General features: G+C 38.4%; 1 protein-coding gene across 11 annotated transcripts in view; it reads left to right on the top strand.

Moving 5' to 3' along the window:
• The window catches only part of NAV2 (neuron navigator 2), a 333333-nt gene that overhangs the window by 251682 nt on the left and 55666 nt on the right, over window positions 1-25985 (top strand). For 9 of the 11 annotated variants that reach the window (XM_067558193.1, XM_067558197.1, XM_067558192.1 and 6 more), the window contains 5 exons: window positions 7991-8129; window positions 16267-16558; window positions 17470-18172; window positions 23420-23887; window positions 24631-24696. In XM_067558193.1, coding sequence (XP_067414294.1) covers window positions 7991-8129; window positions 16267-16558; window positions 17470-18172; window positions 23420-23887; window positions 24631-24696 — 1668 coding nt within the window. The remainder of the gene's footprint in view (window positions 1-7990; window positions 8130-16266; window positions 16559-17469; window positions 18173-23419; window positions 23888-24630; window positions 24697-25985) is intronic. The other 2 variants (XM_067558196.1, XM_067558195.1) reach the window with 1 other exon arrangement.

Genomic DNA, 25985 nt, shown 5'->3' with positions numbered 1-25985 from the left:
GGCTATTTTAGCCATCTATTTTATAGGATCACCTATCACTGTGGAATCTGAAATCCTGTTGCATTTCAGGATACTTTTGTCTCTTTACTATAGTTAACGCCTTTCCTCCCACATGTTAATGGTTGATTTACATCAAAACTATAAAATTGCAGCTCACTTGCTCTTATTTCATGTGTCTTTGCATTATGGGCAACATTTTTATTTTGTATCAGAAATGTGGAACTCTAATGCACAATCTTTGCTTGATCTGTGAAGCGGAATTTCCACAATTGTATCTCACTGTGATGTGATCCTGTAAGATCTCACAAGCTAAATAAAGTCCTGAGCTAGTTCTTAGACAGGAGACCTCCAGAGAACATCCTAGATGTTTAGAAGGTATTGTGTCAGGAAATGCTGTTGGTATTTCAGTTGGTAACACTCTCTTCTTAGTCCTTATTGAACTAATGCCATGGTACAATAGAAGAGGGCACTGTGATCCTGGAGGTGTCAACTTTTGGATCAGGAGAAGTGTAAAATCTTTGGCAGGGGCAAAATCAAGGAGTAACTGCAGAAAGACCCAAAGATTCTGAAATTCACAAATAGTTACACAAATATTCTGACATTCTCCTATGGTAATTCTCAACACTGGAAATTGCTCCAGTCAGTCCTGCAGCACGTTTCTTAGCCCATTCCCTCTGCTCCAGTCAATGGAAATATGCTCTGCATGTTTAGATCTGAGTGTTCACACTGTGATTTCCTCCAGTTGGTGAGAGGAGAAGAACATTTAATGAAAAAAGAAAAGGCAAATCCTAGTTGTGATCTCCATGCAGAACTCCCATATATGTATGTGGGATCCTGCGCCTTCTCTCTGTGGACGTGGAGAGTCCGAATACAATAAAAAGTCCTACAGATCAGTTGTAAGGGGGAAGAATGCAGGGGAGTTTGTGCAATGGCTTAGGGAATGCGACAATTGCAGGGGCCACTACAGCCCTGAAGACCACCTCTTTCACATCTCAGCTTCCTCAATTCACCACCCGTTTAGGGAAGCTGTACACTGGATCAGAGTTTATATCTTTAGGAGGTGTGTGCATGTATGCAAATAAGCACTATTAATTTGCCGTCTTGATTTGTTGCTCTTACTGGTTTGAAAACAAAGGATTTATCTGTTATTAAAACAAAAATATCGTCTAACATTTTATAGGGATTTTATCACTAACACTCAGTAGAGCTTAACCTTGATCTCAGCAATGATAGAAGCATTCCAATTCTCCTTCCAGCTTCCACTAGTGTAAATCAGGAGTAACTCTTGGGAGTCAGTAGAGCTGCAAGAAAATAGTATGAGATCAGGATCAAGCCCATGGCATTTAACTGGTGACTAAATTAAGGCCCTGATCCTGCAATTGACTATGCAGGCAGACCCAGAGGCACAGGGGCCCTCCTGTGCACTAATTGCAGGTTCAGTCCCTTATTTATACGTCTCATAGGTACTCAGATTATACTACAGTAAAGTGGACTATGTAAGTACTTGGATAAGAAAAAGCTACAGAATACGAATGGTGAAGTGCAGCTCCAGCAAGTAAGAGTTAATACCTGGCTAAAAACTTTTTTCAGGATTCCTTTCACTTTGCTGTGGGTTAGTGCTAATCCTACATTTGGGTCAGACACACTAACTCATACTGATTTATCTCCAACCCCTCAAGGCAGTGTAATTTCACAGGAGCAATTGTGTTGAACAATGGCCAAAAAATAAGTTCCACCAGTCAAATGTTTGCAACTTAATACAGCTGTCTGGCTGCAGTGTTTAGTGGTTATATATAGTGACTAGCTGATGAATCTTTGAGCATACACTGGAAATAGGAGCAGGTGAAGCATGATGATGTCACACTTTAAATTTCTGCTTTTCAATGTGAGATAATTAGTTTCTGTAGACACTGATAGGGATTTTTTTTCCTGAGAATCTTCAGAATGTTTCAGAAGGTAGGTTCCATGAGACAAACTCAGATGAGATGAAAATCCCCTGGGTGGTATGTGCTTTATTATGCACACAGAAAGTTTGACAGTGGCTGGTTTTGTTCAAATTTTAAAAGAGCAGGAAAGAGGCAAAGAACAATACATCACTGCTGATAAAAGAATTGTGATTAGGGACTAAATAAGAGGCAGAGTAAATATGAAGAGGGTACCTGTAACTTTTATAAATCTTTTAAATGTCTTTTGCTATACTAAATAATATTATCTTCTGCTGAGTACTATTCTTTTTCTAATACATCCTTCAAGAAATATTCCTGAAATCATATCTTAGTTAAAATTAATTTTAAATAAAACTTGATGAAACAGAACTTTTTATTGAATAAAAACTGAATATTCCCTAAAAACTAAAATGGTCTGAGCCGCTCTGGCAGATTTCTAAAAGTCTAACTATGCAGCATGATATGGGATGTCATTAAAAGATTAGATTCTGTCTCAACAAGACCAGCTGGAAATTTACTACATGCTGGTCAGATCCTTCATGGTTTGCTTTTCTCTAAATGTTTTGGCATTCTCACTTTTCAGAGCTGTTTCAAATGTAACATTGGTGTCTCTAAACTCCAAATTTGGTTGGCTCTGAAATGTTTCACATTAAAATAAAAGTAAATATATAGAATTGTGACAAAGGGGACTTATTGAAGAATATAGTAGATGATTCATGTGCATATGAAATATTTTCCTTAAATTCACAGTTATTCTTGCAAATAGATTCTCTCTTTAAGCATTCTTTGCAGACATTTATTTGGCATACTGGTATTAGAACATTTAAAAAAAAAAAAAAAAAAGGCAAAGTAATTCTATGTGGTTTCTTGAATTCCAGATACAATCATGTCAGTATCATGCTGTATCCCAGAGGAAAACAATGGAAACTTAAGTATTGCTTTATTGTAAAATTAAATTTTGTGTGGCTTTCTTCTTAGAAGATTTTAAGTATTTGTTTGTTTTTTAATTTTATACTCTGAATTTTTTCTTCCTTCTGTCAGCAAATAAACAGTTAAAGTTTTAGATGGAAAAGGATAATGACCATGTTTCCAATTGAAATACTGTAGATGCCCCAAGGCTCTGCTTCCCTTCTTTGACAAAGGATCCTTTTGAGCTGTTCATTGTAATTTTGTTTTTGATTTTGAAGCTCCACAGAGAAGTTATAATATACATCCATCGGTATAAGGGCACAGTTCAAACTTTGGCAATGGCACTATTTACTGATGATTTAATTAATAATTTGCATTGAATATGCTAATATGCAGTGATAGGTTGTCCTGAAGAGTGTGCAGTGATACTTATGCACCTTCCAAATAGACAAAAGCAGTCAATTCTATGGACAAGAATAACATTAAATGGGAAAATGCTGATAGATTGTAAAAAAAACCAAAAAATACCCATGCACAGCAACAAGCTGGAACCTAACCATTAAATAGGTTTGTGGTTCTGACTGCAAACCAAAAAACTGCTTAGAGTAGTTGGCCCAGTGATTTATGTGGGAGACCCACAGGAATAATCATAGAAATGTAGGACTGGAAGGGACCTTGAGATGTCATCTAGTCCAGTCCCCTGCACTGAGGCAAGACTAAGTATTATCTTTCTAAGACCATCCCTGATAGGTATTTGTCTAACCTGTTCTCCAGTGACAGAGATTCCACAACCTCCCTAGGTAATTTGTTCCAGTGCTTAACTACCCTTAATGTTCTTAGTCACTTTGGGGTGACAAGAGTGGAGGAAGGGAGAGGGTGCATTCCATGCTACATTAAAGCTCCTCTTAAGAGGGATTGCTGCTATGTATTGTATTCCTGTGTTGGCAGAGTGCATAAAGGCAGCCTTGGAATGGGAGGAACAGTGTACGTGGGTGAGCGAAACCGTAACTGTGGGTGGGTGAAAACCCAAAGACCTTTAGTTAACTCATCATTTGGGTCAGCCTGTTGTCTATGAGGTGGTGAGCTGCAGGTGGAACAGGGTGAGGTCTGAGAGAGAGAGGCCAACAATTGGATGCCTGACAGGAGCCTTCCCCCATACTCCAATAGTAGACATAAAAACTCTTGTTTTACATATGAAAACCTTCAAGTTGATATGTTGATACTAGGCCATTCAGGTTCTTACAAGTTGCTCAGAACTACTTTCCATAGCCTGGCTTTCAGTGTGAAACTTCAATTCAGAGCATCAGAAAACAGATGATGCTTCAAATATAACCTCAGCCAAAGATAATTATTAGTGGTATAATACAGTCTGTTCCTCAGGGCATGGTATAGGCCTGATCCTGTTCCTTAGGGCATAGTGTAGGCCTGACCTGAATTCCCCAGGTCAGTGTAGCAGTGACCTTGGTTTTTGTTTTTTTGGGTGGTTGTTTTTTTTTTTTTTGCCTTCCTCTGCAGCGTGTGGATGTGGGTCACTTGCCAGGATTATCTGGATATATCTCATTAATTATTTTCCTGACATTGAGGGGGCCTGGAGCATTGGTGCAAATCAGTCTTTTTTTCTGCCTGTGGCACCTAACAGTCTAATCTCCTGTGGTTTGTAGTCCTTTTTTCTTATTTCAGTTGTTGGGTTTAGTGTGTGGGTGTAATATTAATGACTTGGGCCCATTTATTCCATCTAAATTAATACAACAGTGCTGGGTAGTGTTGGTGACCTGTGATTTACAGGAGGTCAGACTAAATGAACTAATGGTCCCTTCTGGCCTTAAACTTGATGACCCTATGAGTTCTGAGAATTCTGAGTGCTCCAGCACTCTCAAGGGTCTTCCTACGCCCTTTGAATGTCTCTTCAGATGTCATGATACTTGAAATCTCAGACCATACCTTGACCCCATTTACAATCTGGCATGTTTTCAGTTGTGCTGATACCCTTTGGGAGGGTTGTTGTACTACTTCCATGCACATGGGGCAAGAGGTTGAAGTAAATACACTTCTAAGAATTCATGTAATTCTGAGTAACCAAAGTAGAGTTTCAGTTGATTGATCAAGTGGAGGAAGGAAAGGCCAAAGGCTCCCAGCTTTGCGTTATGGGCTTCGTTAACTTTTTCTGACATCAGAAATTATGAATTGCACCAGCTAAATTACAAAGAAGTTATCATGGCTCAGAGAGCCAGGAATGCTGTAATTGTGAGGCTGTTAGATTTCCCTTTTTGCTTCCTCTCTTTTGACTTTAACCATCAAGACACATAAGCAAGGTAATAATGTGAATTGATTTATGTGGTGTTTTGGGCATCTTTTAAAAAAACAATATGAAACGGACATGTATATCAATTTGATAACTGATTATGCCTTCTATCAGGAAATTATATCCTGCTCTTGCGGAGGGCGTGTGTGTGTGTGTACAGAATGATTTGATTGATACATTTTTTAAAGTTCTAAATTTTTATGACCCTGTGTCATATAGTGTATCCTATCATAAACATATTTAGTGCAAAATGTAGGCTACATTATATAATGTGTACTATTCTCCATACTATCATTTCTTTAGAATATGTCGGTCTTCCTGAGATTAATAATTTTACATATACTGGATTTATGAAAAAGATTAAAATATGCATGTATTTTAATTGACTCAAATGAATCTTCCTACTGTTTATACTAGGATATATGTTGTACTGATTTTACTTCCGAAAGATTTAGCAGAGTAGCAGATAAAGCTACTTCCATTATGATCTTATCTACAGAGTCCAAAGTACAAGGGTTATATTAAAATAAAGTCAAGGGTCTGTCTTGCTTGAAAAAGACAGTAAAAAGTAATTGTTTATATAGACTATTTTAACCCTCTCTTTTAAATACCAGATTTCTTTTTCCTGCTCATCTTCTTCTTTCCCTTTTTATTAAAGACTGGTTCCCCCCAACACACACACACTCTGAAATGCTTTGGAAAAAATCTCAAATTGACATGGCTGATTTTAGTTTATGTAGCATCTTATCTTGTCAAAACAGATTTGCCTGTGCATCAGTATCATTTACTGGTGTCATCAGCATAGCTCCAAAAATAGTGTAACTTAGCTGTTAGCAGGCAAAATACAAGGTATTCTATCTCTGGGCCCCACATAGGTTGTGGGATTCTGGGTTTTGGTTTTTTTTGTTTTGTTTTTTTTAATCTGATAATGAAGTAGTATGTTTTTTAATACATAAAGTTTAAATGGTTAACTTTCTCCATCAAAGCATAACAAATTTAAGGTAGATCAAATATTTAAACTAAAACACTTTGCAATCTCTGTTTAAAGCCACAACAGCCAGTACATTCACATGCATGTTTCTAACTTTGTCCACAGGCATTTTGTCCCCAGTTCAGCAACCGCATGCCTAACATTAAGCATATAACAGTATAATTGAAGTCAAGGGGGACTGACTGACATCAATAAGGCTACTCAGGTGCTTAAATTTAGGGAGATGCTAAGTGTCTTGCTGTATCAGTGCCTGTCAGAGTATGAGAATGCTGTGTCATACATAATGAACTGTGGTATATTACAAGGTTTAACCAATGCACTTAAATGCATACCTTTAGTTAATTCAGATTAACTTTTCTTAGTGTGCCCATGTAGACAAACCAGCCCAAGTTTGCAAATCCTTTATCTTATCATTTTAAATGCTGCTCTTATGTACTCTGAGCAAAAAGCACTTTAAAAAGACATTATTTAAACTTCAGTACAACACATCAGAGTCAGTGTCTTTGTAAATACCAATAGGGAAAGTGAAGCACATGATAGAAGTGAGTTGCCAAAAGTTATACAGAGCATCAATTGCAGCGCTGAGAACAGGAAAATCTGGCTCCCATATCTCAATTCTAAGCACTACAACCCACTGATCTTTGGGTTTATGTATATACATACAATTAAAAACAAACAAACATATATTATGTATCCTGTGTATCCCGTTTGTGAATGTTTTCCAAACAATGGGCCAGCAACCATCAGCGGACCATGTTCTAATATTGCTGGAGAAGCACTGCCATAGATACATGTGCTTCTTTACAGCTAAGCTTTTGGCTATGAAATATATGTTTATACATTTTCTGAGATGTGTATTTATCAGTAGGCTGTAAGGGCTCCAAAGGCATTTTCGAAGAGTTTCCTGTAGGACAGTTATTATCGTTGGAAAAGAAGCCATTGTATATTAGTTTTTAAACCTTAACTTGAGCAGTTTACTATAAGTGCACATTAAGGGTGCAGTGTCTGCCTTGATGTTAGAATTTTTTTTCTTTTGTCTGTTATGACTTCAAAGTTACTTTAAATATGTGGTTATTTTTGTGCTAAACTTCCAGTTGTGTCTTTCATATTTGGTGGAAAAAGCTGAAGCTATCACATACTGGAAAAGTTAGTCCTAAATAGTAAGTTATTGTCTTACCTGACTGGCAAGGGTATGAATGTAAGAGCCAGCAGGGTTAAACAACAACAAATGCATTCTTTGATTAAAGTTTTAAAAACTATAACCAGCTGGCTATTTCTGAATAAATTTCTGTCCCTTTTTCCTGTTTGGCGACTATAAAATATAACTAGGTACTGATTATGGTGGTGCTGGTGATGGAAGATGATAGTTTGTTAACCAGGTTCAGTTAGTAAGACAGAGTCCAGAAGTTTGCTCAAAAATTAATTTCTCCATTGAATTTAAGTTTCTGGCCCTACTGATGGGTTAGCAAAGTCCTGCTTCATCTGTCAAGAAGTGTTGTCTTAAACATACGTTCTTCTCCTCTTCTGAGACTGGGGAGGTAGGGAGTGATGTGTAGTTTAAACTTTGTTTTGCTATATAAACTGGTGGCCGAGCCAGTACTCTGGTGGCAGGATGTTATTGCTAATACAGAATAAGTGATTATAAAAGGATGATCTATGGTATCAGATATGGTCTCCAATAGAAAGTCACCAAGGAGAGCAGCCTTATGCCAATGAAAAGCTGCACTTTGGATATATCTCTATCAATAATTGTTATCTTGAAACTGTTTTATCGATTTTATGTCTTTTGCTCCTCAACAGTAATGTCTTGCATGGGTATAATGCATGTGCTTCTTTCCACAGCTGGGATGACAGCAGCTCTGTCAGCAGTGGGATCAGTGATACCATAGATAACCTCAGCACCGATGATATAAACACGAGCTCCTCCATAAGTTCCTATGCCAACACACCTGCCTCTTCCCGTAAAAACATAGATGCGCAGGTAAGATTTCTGATTCCTTTGAGACTTACAGCAGCATTGGTGGAGTTATTTTCTCTAGTCAATAGACATAATCTCTTAAAGTGAATGAGCCCATCTTTTACTTCATCCTTTCAACAGTTCAGTGTTTTCTTGAAATGAAGACAGAAATGCATCAGCATATTTCTTATAATAGTAACTCTAGACTGTGATATTTGGCTCCTTTACAGCCTTTCAGCAACTCACACTGAAATAGTTGGAAACCTGACCAGAAATGGAGTAACAAACTTCTGCTGTCAGAATATGTTTTGATCAATGTTTAATATTTTACTCTCAGCACTTTCAGCTTCAAAGGTTCAATTCTTCCACCTTTACTGATGTTGAGTAGTTCCTTACCGCACAGCTGGTCTCACTGAAATCAGTGGGGCTACTTGCTGCCCAGAAAAAGTAAAAGTGGCAAAGTTCATAACTTTTTTTGGTACATTTTTTAACCTCTCAAAATATTATTTTACTCCCCAGTTTTTTATTTAACAGACTTGCTACTTTGGAAAGCAAAAGTCTGATCTTCCTGTGTTGCTTTTTTCTTTAACTCCTTTATGTCCTTTCAATAGTTCCCTTAATACTCCCTTGCCTAGAAATACATCGGGCCATGTGTGCATAACAAGTATGTTTTCTGGAGAGTACTTGGTGTAAACACAATGATCAAATGAGAATTTCTGATATTCACTTATACGAAGGTCACTTTAAGAGGAGTTTGCTTAGCAGTTGTAATATTTTTGTGCTTTAAAAGAGAGCAGACATATTATGTCCCACAACTGTTGCGAATTGTGCTATGTGCAGGTTTGGCTGCTGCTGTCCACGCCAGAGGTGGCTGTCAGTGATGCTGTATGTATATGGAGCTCATGCTAACAAAGGCTGAGCACCCACAACTCCCATTGATTTCACTGAGTGGTGCAGGTGCTCAGCACCTATTGAGAAGAGGCTTAGGGTTGGTAAAGTGCCGTGGGACCTTCAGTGCTATTTAGACTTTGTTTTAATGCAAAATATTGACCTAATCATCTTTAGTTGGGGTCCATGGAAGCTACAGAAGGAATTCAGCACCTTTGTAAATCAGGCCATAGGTCACTAAGGTAGTTAGCAGTTATTCTCTGCACATACACTCCCATACAATGGCTATCATTAGTGCTTATCACCAGCTACCACACTGGGGCATGTGAGATGCCACAGCCTTTCTTGTTACATGACATTTGCAACATCTCTGCTACCACAGTATGGTAACAATTGTGTTGATTTTTTAATAAGACCCACTGTACGTACAACATTATAAGTAACAGATGTAATTTTTCTTTAGCACTAGAAAGTATACTGTACCATTTCTTAAAGAACAGAGTTTAATTAAGTTAATGCCAGAGTTTAAAGATTATTACACTTTCAGTGGAAATGTAAACACACGTTGGCTATTTTAAGCCTCTGGGGCTGTACATTACTGCAGGCTTTCTACTTTTGGCAGTATTTCATAGGACTGTAAATTTCATATCCATAGGCATCATGCATACAACTCATAGATTGTTCAACACTAAGAATTGCAATAAACTAAGTGGTTTTCTTTTCATGTTGATATTAATTTTGTTATGAAAGGTGCAGGACTGAAAAATCAATTTTTGTTCTTTCTAAAACAGTTTATGGAGTCGTGGTGCAATGTTATCACATGCAGCACACAGAATGGCTTAACATGGTATCACATGTGGCTTTGCAAAGGGATGCCTATATGGTTACTTTTTTTTGAGGCGGTAGGGAGTAGATTGACTGGAATCTGAATCCTTTTTAATGGCTGTTTTAATGTAGAAGGATGGTTGCTGTGAAGGGTTACACTGCTGAAAGTTACTGTTTTTCAGATGTGTTTTGCTCTTTGTTCCCTTGCCATGAAGTGCATGTTTGAGACTACATTAAAAATTTGTAGTTAGCCTCTGGTTGTGTGTCAGTGATTTCATGTGTGTTTGAAATTGCTAATGCGAGTCCTCTATAAAATTTGGAGAGAAGAGTTACAGTCGTTGAAGCACTTCATCAAGCATGTTACAAAAGGAGTTACACAGCGATCTATGAGTTTTCCTCACAATTGTTAGATTAGAAATGCCTGAACACTAGAATACAGTGAAGAAAATAAAGTCAAGTGACTAAATATTAGTCTATAATAGTTGACTCACGCCTCTTAGTGGGTCAGATTCTAGGAAGTATCTCTGAGATGACAATCTGACTGTACCACCAAACTTACTTCCCCTTTTCCACAACCATTCTCGCATCTAAGAGAATGCAAGCATATGGTAGAACAATAGGGCCCAACACTTGCACAGGCAGTACAATCTGGTGATTGGAGTAGGGATGCTCTCCAGGGGTGCCCAGGGATGTGAGGCACCTCACCAGCACCAGTCGTTAAGCATTAGTCAGCCTTGTCTGTGCCTACGGTTAGCTCCCTGAATCCACTCACCTCTGGCAACATAAGTACTACCTTCTAGGCAGGTTAATGAATGGCAAACACCAATCCCCGAGCCATCTCCAAGCACTGTCTGTAGTGACCAGTCCCTTATCCACTGAACACTCACAGAAATACCAGGTCTGCTGTTCCCAGAAGAACACTATACATACCTGCTTGTATGATTCAACTTAGGACCAGCTCTTTGCTTAATACTAGAGCACTGACATATAGTTATAGAGAAAACAAAAATAAGTTTATTATCAAAGACTAGAGATTCAGGAGATAGTGAATAATGATATTGGAAAAAAATGGTTACATATCAATAAAATCATTACATGCTTCTCGAGGCTAAACTTAAGTAACAGGTTAAGGTCTAAAGAAGTGTATTGCAATCAAAGATCTCTTTAGAGTTTTCAACCAAGATTGGCTAAGCTCCTGTTTTCATGAATTAAAATGCTCTGGTCTGTTTACTTCCCTAGTTGCAGGATCTTCTTTGTCTTCTAGAAATACCCCCAAAGTTCATTGTCTTTACTCATATATGAGATAACCTCCCATGGCTTGTTTTTTCCTATATGCAACTTTTCTGTTGATTTCACCTCCCTTTATTAACATTTGACTTTGTATGTAAATGGACATCCATTGTGTTAGCTTACAAAGATTAATATACATGATACATCCCAACAGAGAGATACACATTTCTTATCTCCTGTCTGGAGGAAAGCCTGATTTTCCCCTTTGCTGGTGACTACAAATGGACACAAATCAGACATAAAAAATGGTAACATCCATAAACCAGTCAGAGAGCACTTCATTCTCCCAGGACACTCTGTAGCTGACTTGAAAGTTGCCATACTTCTACAAAAAACTTCAGTGAGAAACTGCAGAGCTGGAACTCATATGCAAACTTGACACAATCAAACTGGGCCTGAATAGGGACTTGGAATGGTTATCTCATTACAAGAAGTAATTGTCACTGTTCACACATTCTCACCTTCTAATCAGTGGTTGTGAATAGGCCTCATCTACTCTAACTGAATGGACTTTGCTAACACCTACCCTCCCTATTGTTGTTCCTTACCCTTGGATGTATATATATACCCCCTATCTGATTTCTGTTTCTTGCATCTGACCGAGTGGGTTGCAGCCCACGAAAACTTATGTCTGCAGAAATTAAATTTGTTAGTCATTAAAGTGCTACAGGACTTTGGTTTTTTTTAGTGAACCAAAATGTATTTTTGTAGCCCCCTTCCCTGTTGACATTAAGGGCTTTTTGGGTCACACCAGGATACATGGGTTATATTTACAGTTTTGACATTTACTTGCTGTGACCTAATTTAACTGCTCCTTGCTCACTCTACCCATTTTATAATACCTGTGGGAGAGAATTATAGGACTCTCTCACAAAAATATTGTGAGAATTAAAGAATTTCTGTAAAGTGTTCTGCTGTACTCAGATAAAGGTGCTATTAACTGCAAATTATTATTTGCTTTATTTCTTCTCTTAAAGGCCAAATCCTAATCTTACCAACATAGAGCAAGTAAATGGGCTTTGACTGTGAGAATCATGCTTAGTTTGGGAAGGGACTCAGAGCTAATGCCGCAGCCTATGGAAGCGGAGTGTTATGTATTAGCCACCACCCCCCTTCCTCTCTTGTATTCTTTGTTTGGATACATGTATTATAGTCTTTGCCTGTCCATATTTGCCTTCTTGTATGCGGTGAGCCACAAAGACCTGCCACAGAGATTTTCACAGCACACAGGGATGTGGCATACCCGTTCCCAGGGTCTCTGCTACTTTGGTCCCCTGTGTTGTGGTCTTACCACATCTGTTTAAGGGAGTGCAGGGTTTGGATTTTAGATAATTAAAGAGAGATCTTGGAGCTCGTGCATGTGAAACTGGGAGTCTGGACAAACAATACAACATATCAAAAAGGGAGGGCCCTCACATGTTAGTCTCTGTAGATGTAACCAGAAACACATATGCAGTATTATCAGTACAAAAGAAACAAGAAAGACAAAACAGAAACAAATCTAATTCTGCTAAATACAAGACTAAAGAATGGATATTTAGAGGTGTTGAGTAACCACAACTTCAGCTGAAGCCAGTGGGAGCTATGCAGATTCATCACCTCTGAAAAATAGACTATAGATATGATAAAGTTCAAATCTGTGTAGAAAATTCATGGTGGTTGCCCTTTCTCACAAAAAACACCCCACCCCCGCCCCCCAAATCCAATCATATCCACATCTTCTGATGAGAAGTGTGAATTAGGAAATATTTGAAGAGGACTCCAACAGCAACAAGAAATGGGAGAATAAGATAAAATAGCTTAGAAGTTTTGCTTGCAGTAGATTAAATGCTAAAATAGTTCACAAGAAAAAGCAGTTCCTCCACAAGGGTAACAACAGCAGTAAACTATCAGATGGGACAAGAAGACTTATCAAAATCAAGACTCCATTATTTGGAAAGGAAGGTAATAGAACCTTTAAAATTGAACCTTTTTAAAACCAACCAAATCTCTTGGTGTGCTATCGTATTCATAAAGTTCTAAGAGTCTCATTTGCCAGTTAAGGTTGCTCCCAGTTTAGCCAGTTGGCAGTCCTTGTTCACCTATTATATATATCCTGTGTGCCTTATGATGACCTCCAGCAGACAGCTGCACCTCTGTCTCAGGATTACAGGTTCATCTAGTCTAATGGTTTCTCAAGCTGGGTAGTGTTTCAGCTGAGATTGTGATGGCAAGTTTTTTTGTGTTTGGGTTCTGGCCCTCAGCCATGGTTCTGTGTCATTCTTGTTATTCGACATGAAACTGAAGCATCCATGGTCAAGTTGTTTCAAGTGTGGACTTGCAGAATGTCAAATACCAGGGAAGGTGATGTTTAACTGTGGTACAATAGTTGGATCAAAGAAAGTTGAAGAGAACAAAGCTGTTAAATTGTCAGAGAACTTGCTGTTATGCACTCTCTGGTGGTCAGATTTTACCTTTTTTTCCTAAGGCAAACCAGGGAAGTTTAAAGTAAAGGAAAATTTGTCAATAGGCACCCAAAAGGGTGCTAAGCACTTCAGTGACAATTAGACACAAGTCCTACTCTGGAGGGCTTGTAGGATAAATAGACAATGATTAGAAGACAATGGACAAAGAGTAGCATACACAGGAAGAAGATGACTGATGATGATAGGCTTGGGTTTGTTGGTTCCATTTTTTGTTTGTAAAAAATAGATAAAGTTAGGTGGTGGTTAAATGAAGCTGAAGTGAATTGTAGTGAAATACACCAGGGAGGTGTAGCCAGATTCTCTTGGTATATGACAAAGCTGATATTGTTCACAAATTTAGAGTAGCAACTATCAATCCCAAGATCTTGTATCCATTAGAGAGAGAAGTAAGAAGAAAGCAATATTGTGTTTCTTAGAATAAGGGGATTTCTGAAGGCTATGTTGAGACCACTTTTTTTTTTTTTTTTTTTTTTGGATAGAGAGGCAGAGAAACTCTACATTTGAATGGCAAATGGAAAGTGCCAACAAGAAAACAATCCCTGAATCCACAGTCCAACAATAAACCTTCAGGTGCTTTATCATTTAATGGGCTAATAACAGGAAAAATAAAATAGTCCCCAACTATTTCATATGACACTCAAATAAACCATTATAATGTATGGTGTTAGCTTTCATATATTGAACACTAAACTATTTTTTCTTGTTCTCTTTTAAACATCACAGTAAAAGGCAAAAGAAATTAAACCAAAAAAACCCTGGCACTCATATTAAGGATATCACCTGGTGATGCAAGAAAATAAATTATAAAACCATAGACAGATTCAGGGAGATGGGAGGTTTAAAAATAAAATGTAATATCTTGTTGAGAAAGTTCAACTGTCATGCACTCTTTTTTGTATTTCATTTTGCCACTTTGCTGATTACCCAGGTGTCTGAGTGTGTTTTTAAAAAAGCTCTTGGGGTAGTTAAACCCAAGACCAAATCTTTCAAAGTGCTGGAAAGTCTAATACAAGCTTCTGACCAATCCTTACCTCCCCTAAAGAGACGAAAGCGCTTTTCAGCATGTTGCAGAAATAGCCCTTAGTTAACCTTCTTCTGCACAACTCAGTTCAGTGAGACATAAGCAGGTGTGGATTTGCAGTTGCCTTCATAAAGGTGCCGTGATTAGTAACTTTAGCTGTTGCTTTTTATTCCCGATCTGGAGTTCAAAATCTCCTAAGATGTGGGTGGTATTCAGCTTCTGTAGTTAGTTGTGTTATTACAAACTTCCAATTGCTTATCACAAAATAAGCGTGGCAGGAGAAACCTAATTCAGTAAGAGAATTTTTAATAGGTATATCTCTTAATAATCATTGGTAATGGGAAAGGAAAAGAGAAAGGAAATATATTGGATAATATAATGGGAAAATTCTATCCTTGAGCATAGTTGTTGCAAAATACTCCATAAAACATCTGACTTTGCAAACTGGATGTGCAGTAGGATTGGCAAAATATAAAAAAAGTAAGAGATGATGCTTCATTGTGAATTATGAACTGATTTGCTTTGTGGATTTAAGTCAGATTTGAATGTGTTTGAAAGTGGTAAAATGGGGTTTCATTTCTCTTCAGTTTCTTTGGTGTCTTTCTAATGCAGAGGTGTTCAACCTTTTTAAGAAACTGTACCCCTACCGTCTCAAGGTTTCACCTGAAGTACCCCTTCATGATTTTCACTCTACCTGTTGTAACTGCAGTTGCAACAAAAGGCATAGTGGCCTAAAATACATTCAAGACCATTTTATATTTTATTTTTTTTAGTTTTGCACTTCTGAGTCTTCTTGTGCAGGGCCGTCCCTAGCAGGGTGTGGGGCCGGGGGCAAAGCACACTATGTGGGCCCCTCGCCCGGCTCCAGTGGCATTCTTGGGTCTCTGGCACCCAGCTGTATGTCGTGACCTAGCGCCCCCTGCAGGTGGCGCCTGAGGGCCCCCTTGATAGGTGACTGCCCGCCTCTTGCCTGGTCTGGTGCGCAGCCAGGAGGCAACCTGCAGTCACCCATCTCCTGTCTAGTCCCTGCTTCCAGCTGGGAGGCGGGCTGCAGCTGCCCGATCCTTTTGCGTATCCCTTGCGGTACTCTGAAGTACTCCCAGGGGTACATGTACCCTGGTTGAAAACCTCTGTTCTAATGGGTTAGATTAAAATTAACAGCATTCCACGTCTTTCAGTCCATGCAAAAAGCTATTTCATTGTGCTCTAGAGATCAAATTGCCAGACAAGAGATAGGAAAGCAGCAAGAACAAAGAAAAGCTAGCTGCACATGTTTGAAATGATTTTTTTGCATTGCAATAAAAGGGTTCACATAAAATTCAAGGAGGAGGTAAATGGTAATGAACTGAGTATTTTCATTATTATTTATTAATCAGGTGTTTAGTGCGTGTTGGTTGGTTGGTTTTTGGTTTTGGCTATTTAGTGATGGTTTTCCAGTGCATCAGAAAGCAAACATAGTTCATAGGATTCATTATTTATCTTGGCTTTTCTCTGGCAAAAAGCAGGCTGAACAAAACAAGTAAACGAAAGTAAAATGTCTAAGTGTAATAAAATATGATTAGTGAATTTTTAAATCAGCTTAGTGGTTCTAGATTTTGAACCTTAAAAAAAGGAAGGATTTGAAAAAGGAATTTACAATGGAGGATCTTGTATGATTTATTGTTTCCCTTAGACTGATGCAGAAAAGCATTCTCAGGTCGAACGGAATTCCCTGTGGTCCAGTGATGAAGTCAAGAAATCTGATGGAGGCTCAGATAGTGGCATAAAGATGGAGTCTGGATCTAAATGGAGGCGAAATCCTTCTGATGTGTCCGATGAATCTGATAAAAGCACTTCTGGTAGGAAGAACACCGTCATTTCACAGACTGGTTCCTGGAGGCGGGGCATGTCAGCTCAGGTTGGCATTACTACACCGAGAACTAAACCTTCAACCACCTCAAGCTCACTGAAGACACCTGGAACAGGTGAGAAAAATGTAACACACAGGCAGGCCAACAGTTTACAATGGAGGAATAAAGTGCTTAACTTCTTTTCCTGTGGCAGGAACTGAACTTTAACTAGTTCTATGTTTACTCATAGATTTTGTGTGTGTGTGTGTGTGTGTGTATAACATTCTAAATCTCTGTGCTTTTGTTTCATGGTTCTACATTAATTTTAAAATATATTGATAGTGCAATATTCTTGTTTCTTATAATGGTAACTAATGGAACTCCAGTTTTGTATTCCTGAATTAAAAATAACTCAGATCCTAGACTTTACATGGCTAAAGATAGTTGTGTGAAAGAAGCTTTTTTTCACTACTAAAATAGCAACTGCATCTTAATTTATATTAAAACAGATTTTCAGATGGACTTTGTGAGCTTGTAGCACAAGCAAATTTGGGCATGAGCATTAATAGTATTTGTACATACAAATAGTGAATTACAATTTCAATCACGCTTGGTTGTGTACCCTATGTGAATGGAAATTTCAAGGTCTGTTTTGAAAATGTGGCCTTCACCAGTTCTATACACATTTTTTTTCTAAAGCTTATTTTTCAAGAGTTGCCATATCATATCACTTCACTATTGACACAATGGTATCCAACCAATGGTAGTCATGAACGAAAAACACTTCTGATTTATCTGTCACTTTTACTTAACGTTCTGTTCATTGTTTTTCATATTCTCAAGGGCAAACACATCAGATACTCTCTCCTGGCAAGCCTGCATGTATAACTCACAATAGTGCATTTTAATTGAATGCAAACTGGATCATAATTCTTAACCACACTCTTGTGGCTAACATACTCTTGTTTTTCATGCTGCTTTGATGTTTACCATTTGCTTAATGTTTTCAATTTGTTTAATATTAGACTTCTTTTTCTGTTCTTTAGGGAAAACTGATGATGCCAAGGTATCAGAAAAGGGCAGACTTTCTCCAAAAGCTGGACATGTTAAACGTTCCCCATCAGATGCAGGACGCAGCAGTGGTGATGAATCCAAAAAGCCTCCCACAAGTAACTCTAGAACAGCTGCAGCTAATACAAATACGTTTGGATTTAAGAAACAGAGTGGGTCAGCTGTAGGCATGACTATGATTACTGCCAGTGGTGCAACTATCACCAGCAGATCAGCCACACTGGGCAAAATCCCAAAATCATCTGGACTTGTGGGTCGGTCCACTGGTCGGAAAACTAGTGTTGATGGCTCACAGAACCAGGACGATGGCTACTTAGCACTTAGTGCCCGCACTAATCTTCAGTATCGTAGTTTGCCCAGGCCCAGTAAATCCAGTAGCAGAAGTGGAGCTGGTAATAGATCTAGTACCAGTAGCATAGACTCCAACATAAGCAGCAAGTCAGCTGGGTTGCCAGTCCCTAAAATGAGAGAACCAGCTAAGGTACCCCTTGGAAGCTCTCTGACAGGATTAATCAACCAAACAGATAAAGAGAAAGGGATCTCATCTGACAACGAAAGTGTGGCTTCATGTAATTCTGTTAAAGTGAACCCTGCATCACAGACTGCTTGTAGTGGCACTCCGAGTACTCACCAACAAGGATCCAAATACCCTGACGTGGCCTCACCCACTTTGCGCAGGTAGGCAAAAATTTATTCACTGTGGAAGTAACTTGTGTTATATGCTTGTGGCTGTTCAGGCGCAGGACTGGCTAAATTTTGTGGGCACTTACTAATGGCTGTCCTAGATTGAGGTCTTCGTACTGAAATTTAATGTCACAGCTAGTAAATATGCTGGCCAATAATATTGTAAATATTTATTGGTTTTGATACAGCAGCAAACTTAAACATTTGAAATTGATTGTTAAACCCTCCCCAAAATGATCACAGATGTGGGTAATTCAGAATAAAATTAGAACTTGAAAACATTAGTAAGAGTGAGACATAAACCCACAGAAACAAGGATACAGGCTCCTGTAGAACTCTTGATTTCATCCCATTGTACTGACACTTTCTGCAGCACCACAGGGAAACAGTGCAAAGTTGGGTTACATGACGAGACATTGAAGTAAATGGAGTTACTGCAGATTTGCACTAGTGTGAGAACGTAATTTGACCCAGTATATTTACATCTGTTCACTTACTTGGTCCAATAAAGTATTCCACTCAGTCATATGTAACTCAGCAGTCTATTCAGTTGCATGTCCTTTTTGGTGACATTCTTTACCTCAGTGCCAAAGTATGGAGGTACCGAACAGTCTAATGTTCTTAGGTACTATGTCAGCCATATTGAATTTTCTAATTTTTAACAAAAACCGTCTTAAATGTAATGATCTATTTTCTAGCTCTTTATAATCTTATATAGTCTCCTCCCTTCCCTGTTATTTTTAACACAAGTACTTGGGTGAGTGGAAGTTAATTTCCTTGTTTTTCAGCAGCATTTGCATCAATGTCTTGACTGCTGCAAAGATATGCATTAACGTTATTTTCATTTTAATTGGACATTGTAAGTAACATAGTCTCTTTTGAGTTGCAGTGATGTCATTGTGTCTTGACATCATAATTTCATCTCCATACAATTACACTGGCATCATCCTACTTCAAATGATGTGATGATGCCATATCGCATTCAAGTTGCCAATTTGAGCTTAACTCCTGTAATAGTGGGTTGGATTCCAGCTAGACAAAAATTGAATACTTCATTTCTTTTTAGGTGAATGGCTGTCTTTGAAAAGCCTGTGCAAGTATAATTTAGCATGAAATGTGTAGTTTAGTGATTCTTCTATTTCTGGAAAAGTTACGTCTATGAAAATTTAATTTTCAGCAATTATTATTTTAAAACAAAAAAAGTTAAGACTGCTTGTTATGATATTACACTATAAATGAAAAACTTCCATGTTGCTTGCCTCAAGTATATAAATAATCAAACTCAGTCACAGATTTCTGTTGATGACCAGAAAACCATTTTGCTAGACCCTTCATTATTATAATGTTTGAAATACAGGCAACTTTTTAGAATAGACACAGAGAATATGAGGAATCTTAGACAATTTTTTGTGGGAGAGGTTAAGATTTAATCTAAACCTTCACTTTCTTGATCAACTATTTCATTCTTCAGTTGTTACCAGACTATGTAAATAAATATGTCCCTGGCACAGCTAACTCGTTTTCAGTGGAGATACACCAGCACTGAATTTGCCCAGGGTGTGTGTTGCTGGGCACCAGTGCTGTCATGTACAATTGAGAATTTAGTTGCATGCTTTATGCTTAATTAATATTCCATGCTGATTTTACACCGCAAATAAGCACCTGTAACTATAAAAGGACAGCAGTAAAGACTGTGCTGTTGTATGTTAAATACTACCCACTTTAAAACTGAAAGCAAATATGTTTTCTACACTTACGTGAAGAATAAAATTCCATAATTACAATTATTTTATGAAAGTCTAGCACTGTCTTAATTGTTCCAGCATATCTCGTCTAGCACTTTCTGTCACGTAAAACAAGTTTATATTCCATAGAAGACAATGCAGGTTTTTTTGCCACTTGTTAAAGAAGATAAATTGGTGCAAATATTTTAATTTTAGCATAGTGACAAGGAATTGATGGTTGATTACTTTAAGATGAGAAAAGAGGCAAAATTAATGTTTAGTGTTCACTCTTTTCCTGATGCATCCCTAAAGACAAAACCCAACAATCACCTCAGTTATTCCTGTTTTTTATCAACACTAGGAAAGGATAAAAAATGTGCTCATTGTCTCCTTCCAGGGTTAACTTTTATTCTGACTCTGCCAACTTGCTGAGTTGGGCTGGTTCGTACATTCTTCAGACCCCATTCTCCTTTGATGTCTACCTCATCACTCTTTTTTGGATAGCCGCTTTTTTCCTACCTCACTTTAAATAGGTTTGGGAAGCAGCATGCCAGGAGACGTTATACATACAACAAGGTCATCCCAAGGGGTCTGGCAATCATATTGACTATATTCTAGGTGGTGACAATCTCTATTGTAAAGCAAGAATTTATCATTGTTATACAGTAGCACTATGAAAAAATCCCTATTTCCCTCTGAAATCTTTTACAATTTGGACTCTGAGTATGCATTGGGGGATAATTAGTTTCTTTTGAGGTATTGATTTCAAATTCAGAGAAGAATTAGCATTAGTTTGGCTTCAAAATCTCTTCACCTTCTTGGTCTGATGGCAGCTAGTCTAGGCCTGTTGTAAGTACTCTCAGCAAACTAAGACAAAAGACAAGATTAAGCTAAACATCCTCATAGTACATTCTAGAACAGTGTTTCTTAACCTGGAGTTTTAGAGGGGTCGCAAGTGCAGAGCTGGTATTGAGGGTGGCAAGAAAGGTAATTGCCTGGAGCCACAGGGGCGCCGTGAAACTAAGTTACATGCCTCAGCCCCGTGGGGGTGGGACTCGGGCTTCAGGGGTACAGTAGTTTGGAAAGGTTAAGAACCACTGTTCTAGAAGAAGGGCTTGCTATACAAATTGCAGAGTTCTCCTGTCAAATCACCATTAGGTAGTGATCATCTCTGGTCCTAAGCAGAAGAAATCTAGGACTCCCTTAAGGAAGTTGTTTAGGGATAATAGGAAATGGCATATTGTTTAGTTCCTAGCAGAGAGCTTTCTGAAATGTCTGAACCACTGCTCCTAGTGGGTGAAATTTTCAAAATCACTTAAGTGATTTAGAAGCATATGTCCAATTTTCAAAAGGCACTTAGAAGAGAGGAAGGTGGTCAGGAACAGTCAACATGGATTCACTAAGGGCAAGCCATGCCTGACCAAACTGATTGCCTTCTATGAAGAAGTGACCGGCTCTGTGGATGTGGGGAAAGCACGTGCTTGACTTTAGCAAAGCTTTTCATACAGTCTCCCACAGTATTCTTATCAGCAAGTTAAAGTAGTATAGGTTGGATGAATGGACTATCAAATGAGTAGAGAGTTTGCTAGATCATCGGGCTCACGGGTAGTAATTAATGGCTCCATGTCTAGCTGGCAACCGGTCACAAGCGGAGTGCCCCAGGAGTCGGTCCTGGGGCCAGTTTTGTTCAACATCTTCATTAATGATCTGGAGGATGGGGTAGATTGCACCCTCAGCAAGTTTGCAGATGACACTAAGCTAGGGGGAGTGGTAGATACCCTGGAAGGTAGGGATAGGATACAGAAGGACCTAAACAAACTGGAGGATTGGGCCAAAAGAAATCTGATGAGGTTCAACAAGGACAAGTGTAGACTCCTCCACTTGGGACGGAAGAATCCCATGCACAGCTACAGACTAGGGACCGACGAGCTAGGCAGCTGTTCTGCAGAAAAGGACCTGGGGGTTACAGTGGATAAGAAGCTGGATATGAGTCAGCAGTGTGCCCTGGTTGCCAAGAAAGCTAATAGCATATTGGGCTGCATTAGTAGGAGAATTGCCAGCAGATCGCGGGAAGTGATTATTCCCCTCTATTCAGCATTGGTGAGGCTGCATTTGGAGTATTGTGTCCAGTTTTGGGCCCCCTACTACAAAAAGGATGTGGACAAGTTGGAGAGAGTCCAGCGGAGGGCAACAAAAATGATTAGGGAGCTGGAGCACAAGACTTATGAGGAGAGACTGAGGGAACTAGGCTTGTTTAGTCTGCAAAAGAGAAGAATGAGGGGGGATTTGATAGCAGCCTTTAACTGTCTGAAAGGGGGTTCTAGGGAGGATGGAGGTAGGCTGTTCTCAATGGTAGTAGATGACAGAACAAGGAGCAACGGACTCAGGTTGCAGTGGAGGAGGTCTAGGTTGGATATTTGGAAAAAGTTTTTCACTAGGAGGGCGGTGAAGCACTGGAATGGGTTACCTAGGGAGGTGGTAGTATCTCCATCTTTAGAGGTTTTTAAGCTGTTGCTTGACAAAGCCCTGGCTGGGATGATTTAGCTGAGGTTAGTCCTGCTTTGAGCAGGGGGTTGGACTAGATGACCTCCTGAGGTCCCTTCCAACTCTAATATTCTATGTAGGCATTTAGGAATCTAAGGGCCATTGACTTTCAATGATACTTAGGTTCCAGAGTGCTTAAGTCCCTTTGAAAATGGTTCTTTTGAATAGCTTAGGTGCTTTTGAAACTCTTACCTAGTGGCTCTTCTGAGGAAATAGAGGCTATTTGTGATTTAGGCAGGGCAGACTTTTTAGGGGAAAATCATCAGGCTTTCCTTGCTAAGTGTCATTGACTTTTGTAACAGATTTCTTCAGATGCTACTTTTGTATGGGCCACTCAGTGATTAGTGCAAAAGTCAAAATCTTTTCCTCAGAGATTTTTCAAAATATGATTTGAGTGATCTGGATATATGGATCTGAACAACAGCCAGTCTAATATTCCATGCTTCAAAGTTATCAATTCAATATTACAATGAGTAAAATCCATTTCCCTCAGGAAGCAGAATATAAAGTGGCTAATATTTTTAAGTTCTGTGAAAATTGTATTTGAAGGTTCATATAAGGAAAAGCTAAGATGTGTCTGAAATTGGCATAATAATATTCTCTGAGTTTGATTAATGGTAAAGAGGGGAAAAGGAAGCCCATCAATCCATGATTGTCGATATGAATCTAAGAAAGACAATTTACAAGCAGGAAATTTCTTTAAAACAGAGCCTATCTTTCTCCCTTTGATTTAGCTAGCATCAAAACATTTTTTTCTGAATCACTAGTTTTCAGTTTATTGTCATAGTTATCATTACATCATTTCCTATAGATGGAGTATCTGGTGTCTCAATGTAATTGAATGTCATTTTTCCAGTGATAGTTTTCAGGTGTCTAAAGACAAATAATATATATCTAAAATATCTTTTGTACTTTGTCATTTTACATTCCGTTTCACAAAGTTTTTGTTATGTTTTCTGAACTTTTTCCACAGACTTTTTGGTGGAAAGCCAAGTAAACAAGTTCCCATCACAACAACAGAAAATATGAAAAATTCAGTGGTCATCTCCAATCCTCATGCTACCATGAACCAGCCGGGTAACCTTGATTCTCCTTCTGGCAGCGGTATACTGAGCAGTGGGAGCAGCAGTCCTCTTTATAGTAAAAACACAGACATGAACCAGTCTCCATTAGCTTCTAGTCCCAGTTCGGCCCATTCGGCTCCCTCCAACAGTTTAACTTGGGGTACCAACGCAAGTAGCTCTTCTGCTGTTAGCAAGGATGGCATTGGATACCAGTCTGTCAGCAGTCTTCACACCAGCTGTGAATCCATTGATATCTCTCTCAGCAGTGGAGGTGGACTGAGCCATAACTCGTCCAGTGGCTTGATTGCAGCTCCTAAAGATGATTCTTTGACTCCCTTTGTCAGAACCAACAGTGTTAAGACAACATTGTCTGAAAGGTGAGTAGATTTAAATTTAGACTCCATTAATATGTACTGTATGTTCATATATTAAAAATCAGTGATGTCGCAATTAACAAACGTTTCATGATTGCAATTCAGATTGCCATTCCTACGAGGTAAATATTGAAGGATACAACCAAGACATACAAAAATGGCCATTTCAAGCAAGGAATTCAGTTCTGAATTATATTAAGCATGGATCTTTTAAAAGAAGAGTCTTTTATTTGTAATTGCCACCTCTGTGAGACATTTTTAATTGCTCAGTGCTACCTTGTATCTGAATTTCACATACCTTATCATCTTTTTGTATCAGCTGATCTAATAGTGGTGTACAATACACTTCACCAGCATTTTAATCTTGTCTTGAGAAGCCAAGTATTTTTGGTTAAAATTAATGTTTGCTTTAATAATAATTCACACAATTAGGATCTGGACAACAAGGGCTTGGATACCATGGTGATGGGTGTGGTATATGAACCTAAGTAGAAGAGAAAATTTCTTTCATAGCAAACTATGAGAGTGCACCTTCTGTAGAAGGCAGTGTATTTTGAAACCTTGGAATTTAGCCTTACCTTATTATATAACTTTGTTACTAAAACTTTGTTGCATCTTCGTAACAGAAAACTACTACTGAAAAAAATGTTCGGTTTTTTTGTTTTTTAACTCCTTCCCCTTTCTCACCTCTTTTCACGCTAATATTCCTTCTCTTGTTTTCTGTTTCATTGGACTTGTTCTTCTAGCCCTCTCTCTTCCCCTGCTGCTAGTCCCAAATTCTGCAGAAATACTTTACCCAGGAGACAGGACAGGTAATGCTGTCTCAAGGCAGTAGAATGCACAAAAGCTCCAGGTTTTGTTGCCCACATTTATACAGCAAAGTGTCTTGTGAGAGTTGGGGCTCAATTGAGACCCCTGCCGTGTTTGTTGCTCAGGTGTAAATTGTGACACACAGACATGCCAGTGAGAGTCCACTTAATTAAATCTCAAGGGGGTGGCATATGGCAGAGTTGACAGATACAGTTCACGGGCTTTGGTTGGGTTTTTTCTGTTTGGTTTAGTTTTTGTTTGTTTGTTGTTTTGTTTCTTTCCCAAAGGCAATTTTAAAATCCTGCAATTTTATCTATCATGATGAACTCTCACTAGCATTTCAGCATTCCTATGGCATGCTGCTTTTTCCACTGCGCTTCAGGCTTTTCACCTTTGTCATGAAGTTCCAGTGTTGTTCAGTACACTCAGTGTTGTAAGTCCTTTACTCCAGTTTGGTTCATGGGTGTCTTGCAGGCTCTTGTGTGTGTCCGTTCTTGTAAAAATGAATGCAAGAAGATGAGAGATGGTGGACATGAAGTTAATGCATCCAGCTTGCTTTTGCTGTCAATTATTATATGGCCACTCCAACATCTAGGAACTAATAATGATATTAGCTAGAGAGATTAGCAGTAAATTAATTTATTTTAACATATATTTATTTCAGTTAAAAATAAACCCTCCTCCCAGAAAGAAAAAGCCAGGTGTCCATTTGTCAGTTATGTGAAAACACAACTCATTAAATATTTGCTTTTTGCAAATGCTAATAGATTTCACACTGAAGATGAAATTTTAAGTTGAAAGAAACACTGAAAACTCTGTGCCCATTTGAAAAAGCAACCACTATGTTTATGTTGCATCTAAGTGATAATAAATGACTGCGCACTCTCTGTGATGAAGGCAGAAGGAAATGGTATATGAGCATCTTTTGACTTTTAGATATTATCAGTATTCACAAGTAGGTGGCTGCACACCTGTTTAAATATATATATTTTAAGCATTCATTTGAAGCATGTTCTTTTATTTTTTAAAGAGCCATTTTTGTTCGCTATGAAAAGAGGAAATAACAAGATCACTTTTGTGAGCAGATGAAATTCATTAGCATGATACCAAATGCATGTATAACACAATCCACACATGCCTAGGAGGCTTTTTAAAATTTTTTTTGCATGTTTGCTTAGATAGGGTGCATCACTTTTTCCTCTGAAAATGTGATGCAGATGTTTATACTTCTCTCCTCATCCTGATCTTTAATCCTCCCCTTTTGTTCTTCTCTGAAGTTCTTTTCTTTTAA

The sequence above is a fragment of the Emydura macquarii genome, unplaced genomic scaffold (assembly GCF_026122565.2).
Source record: "Emydura macquarii macquarii isolate MOO-44397 ecotype Brisbane River unplaced genomic scaffold, CSIRO-AGI_Emac_v2 contig_1876, whole genome shotgun sequence".
In the NCBI taxonomy this organism is placed as follows: Eukaryota; Metazoa; Chordata; order Testudines; family Chelidae; genus Emydura; species Emydura macquarii.
The sequence above is the reverse complement of the archived record's forward strand: the minus strand, read 5'-3'. Positions and strand labels throughout refer to the sequence as shown.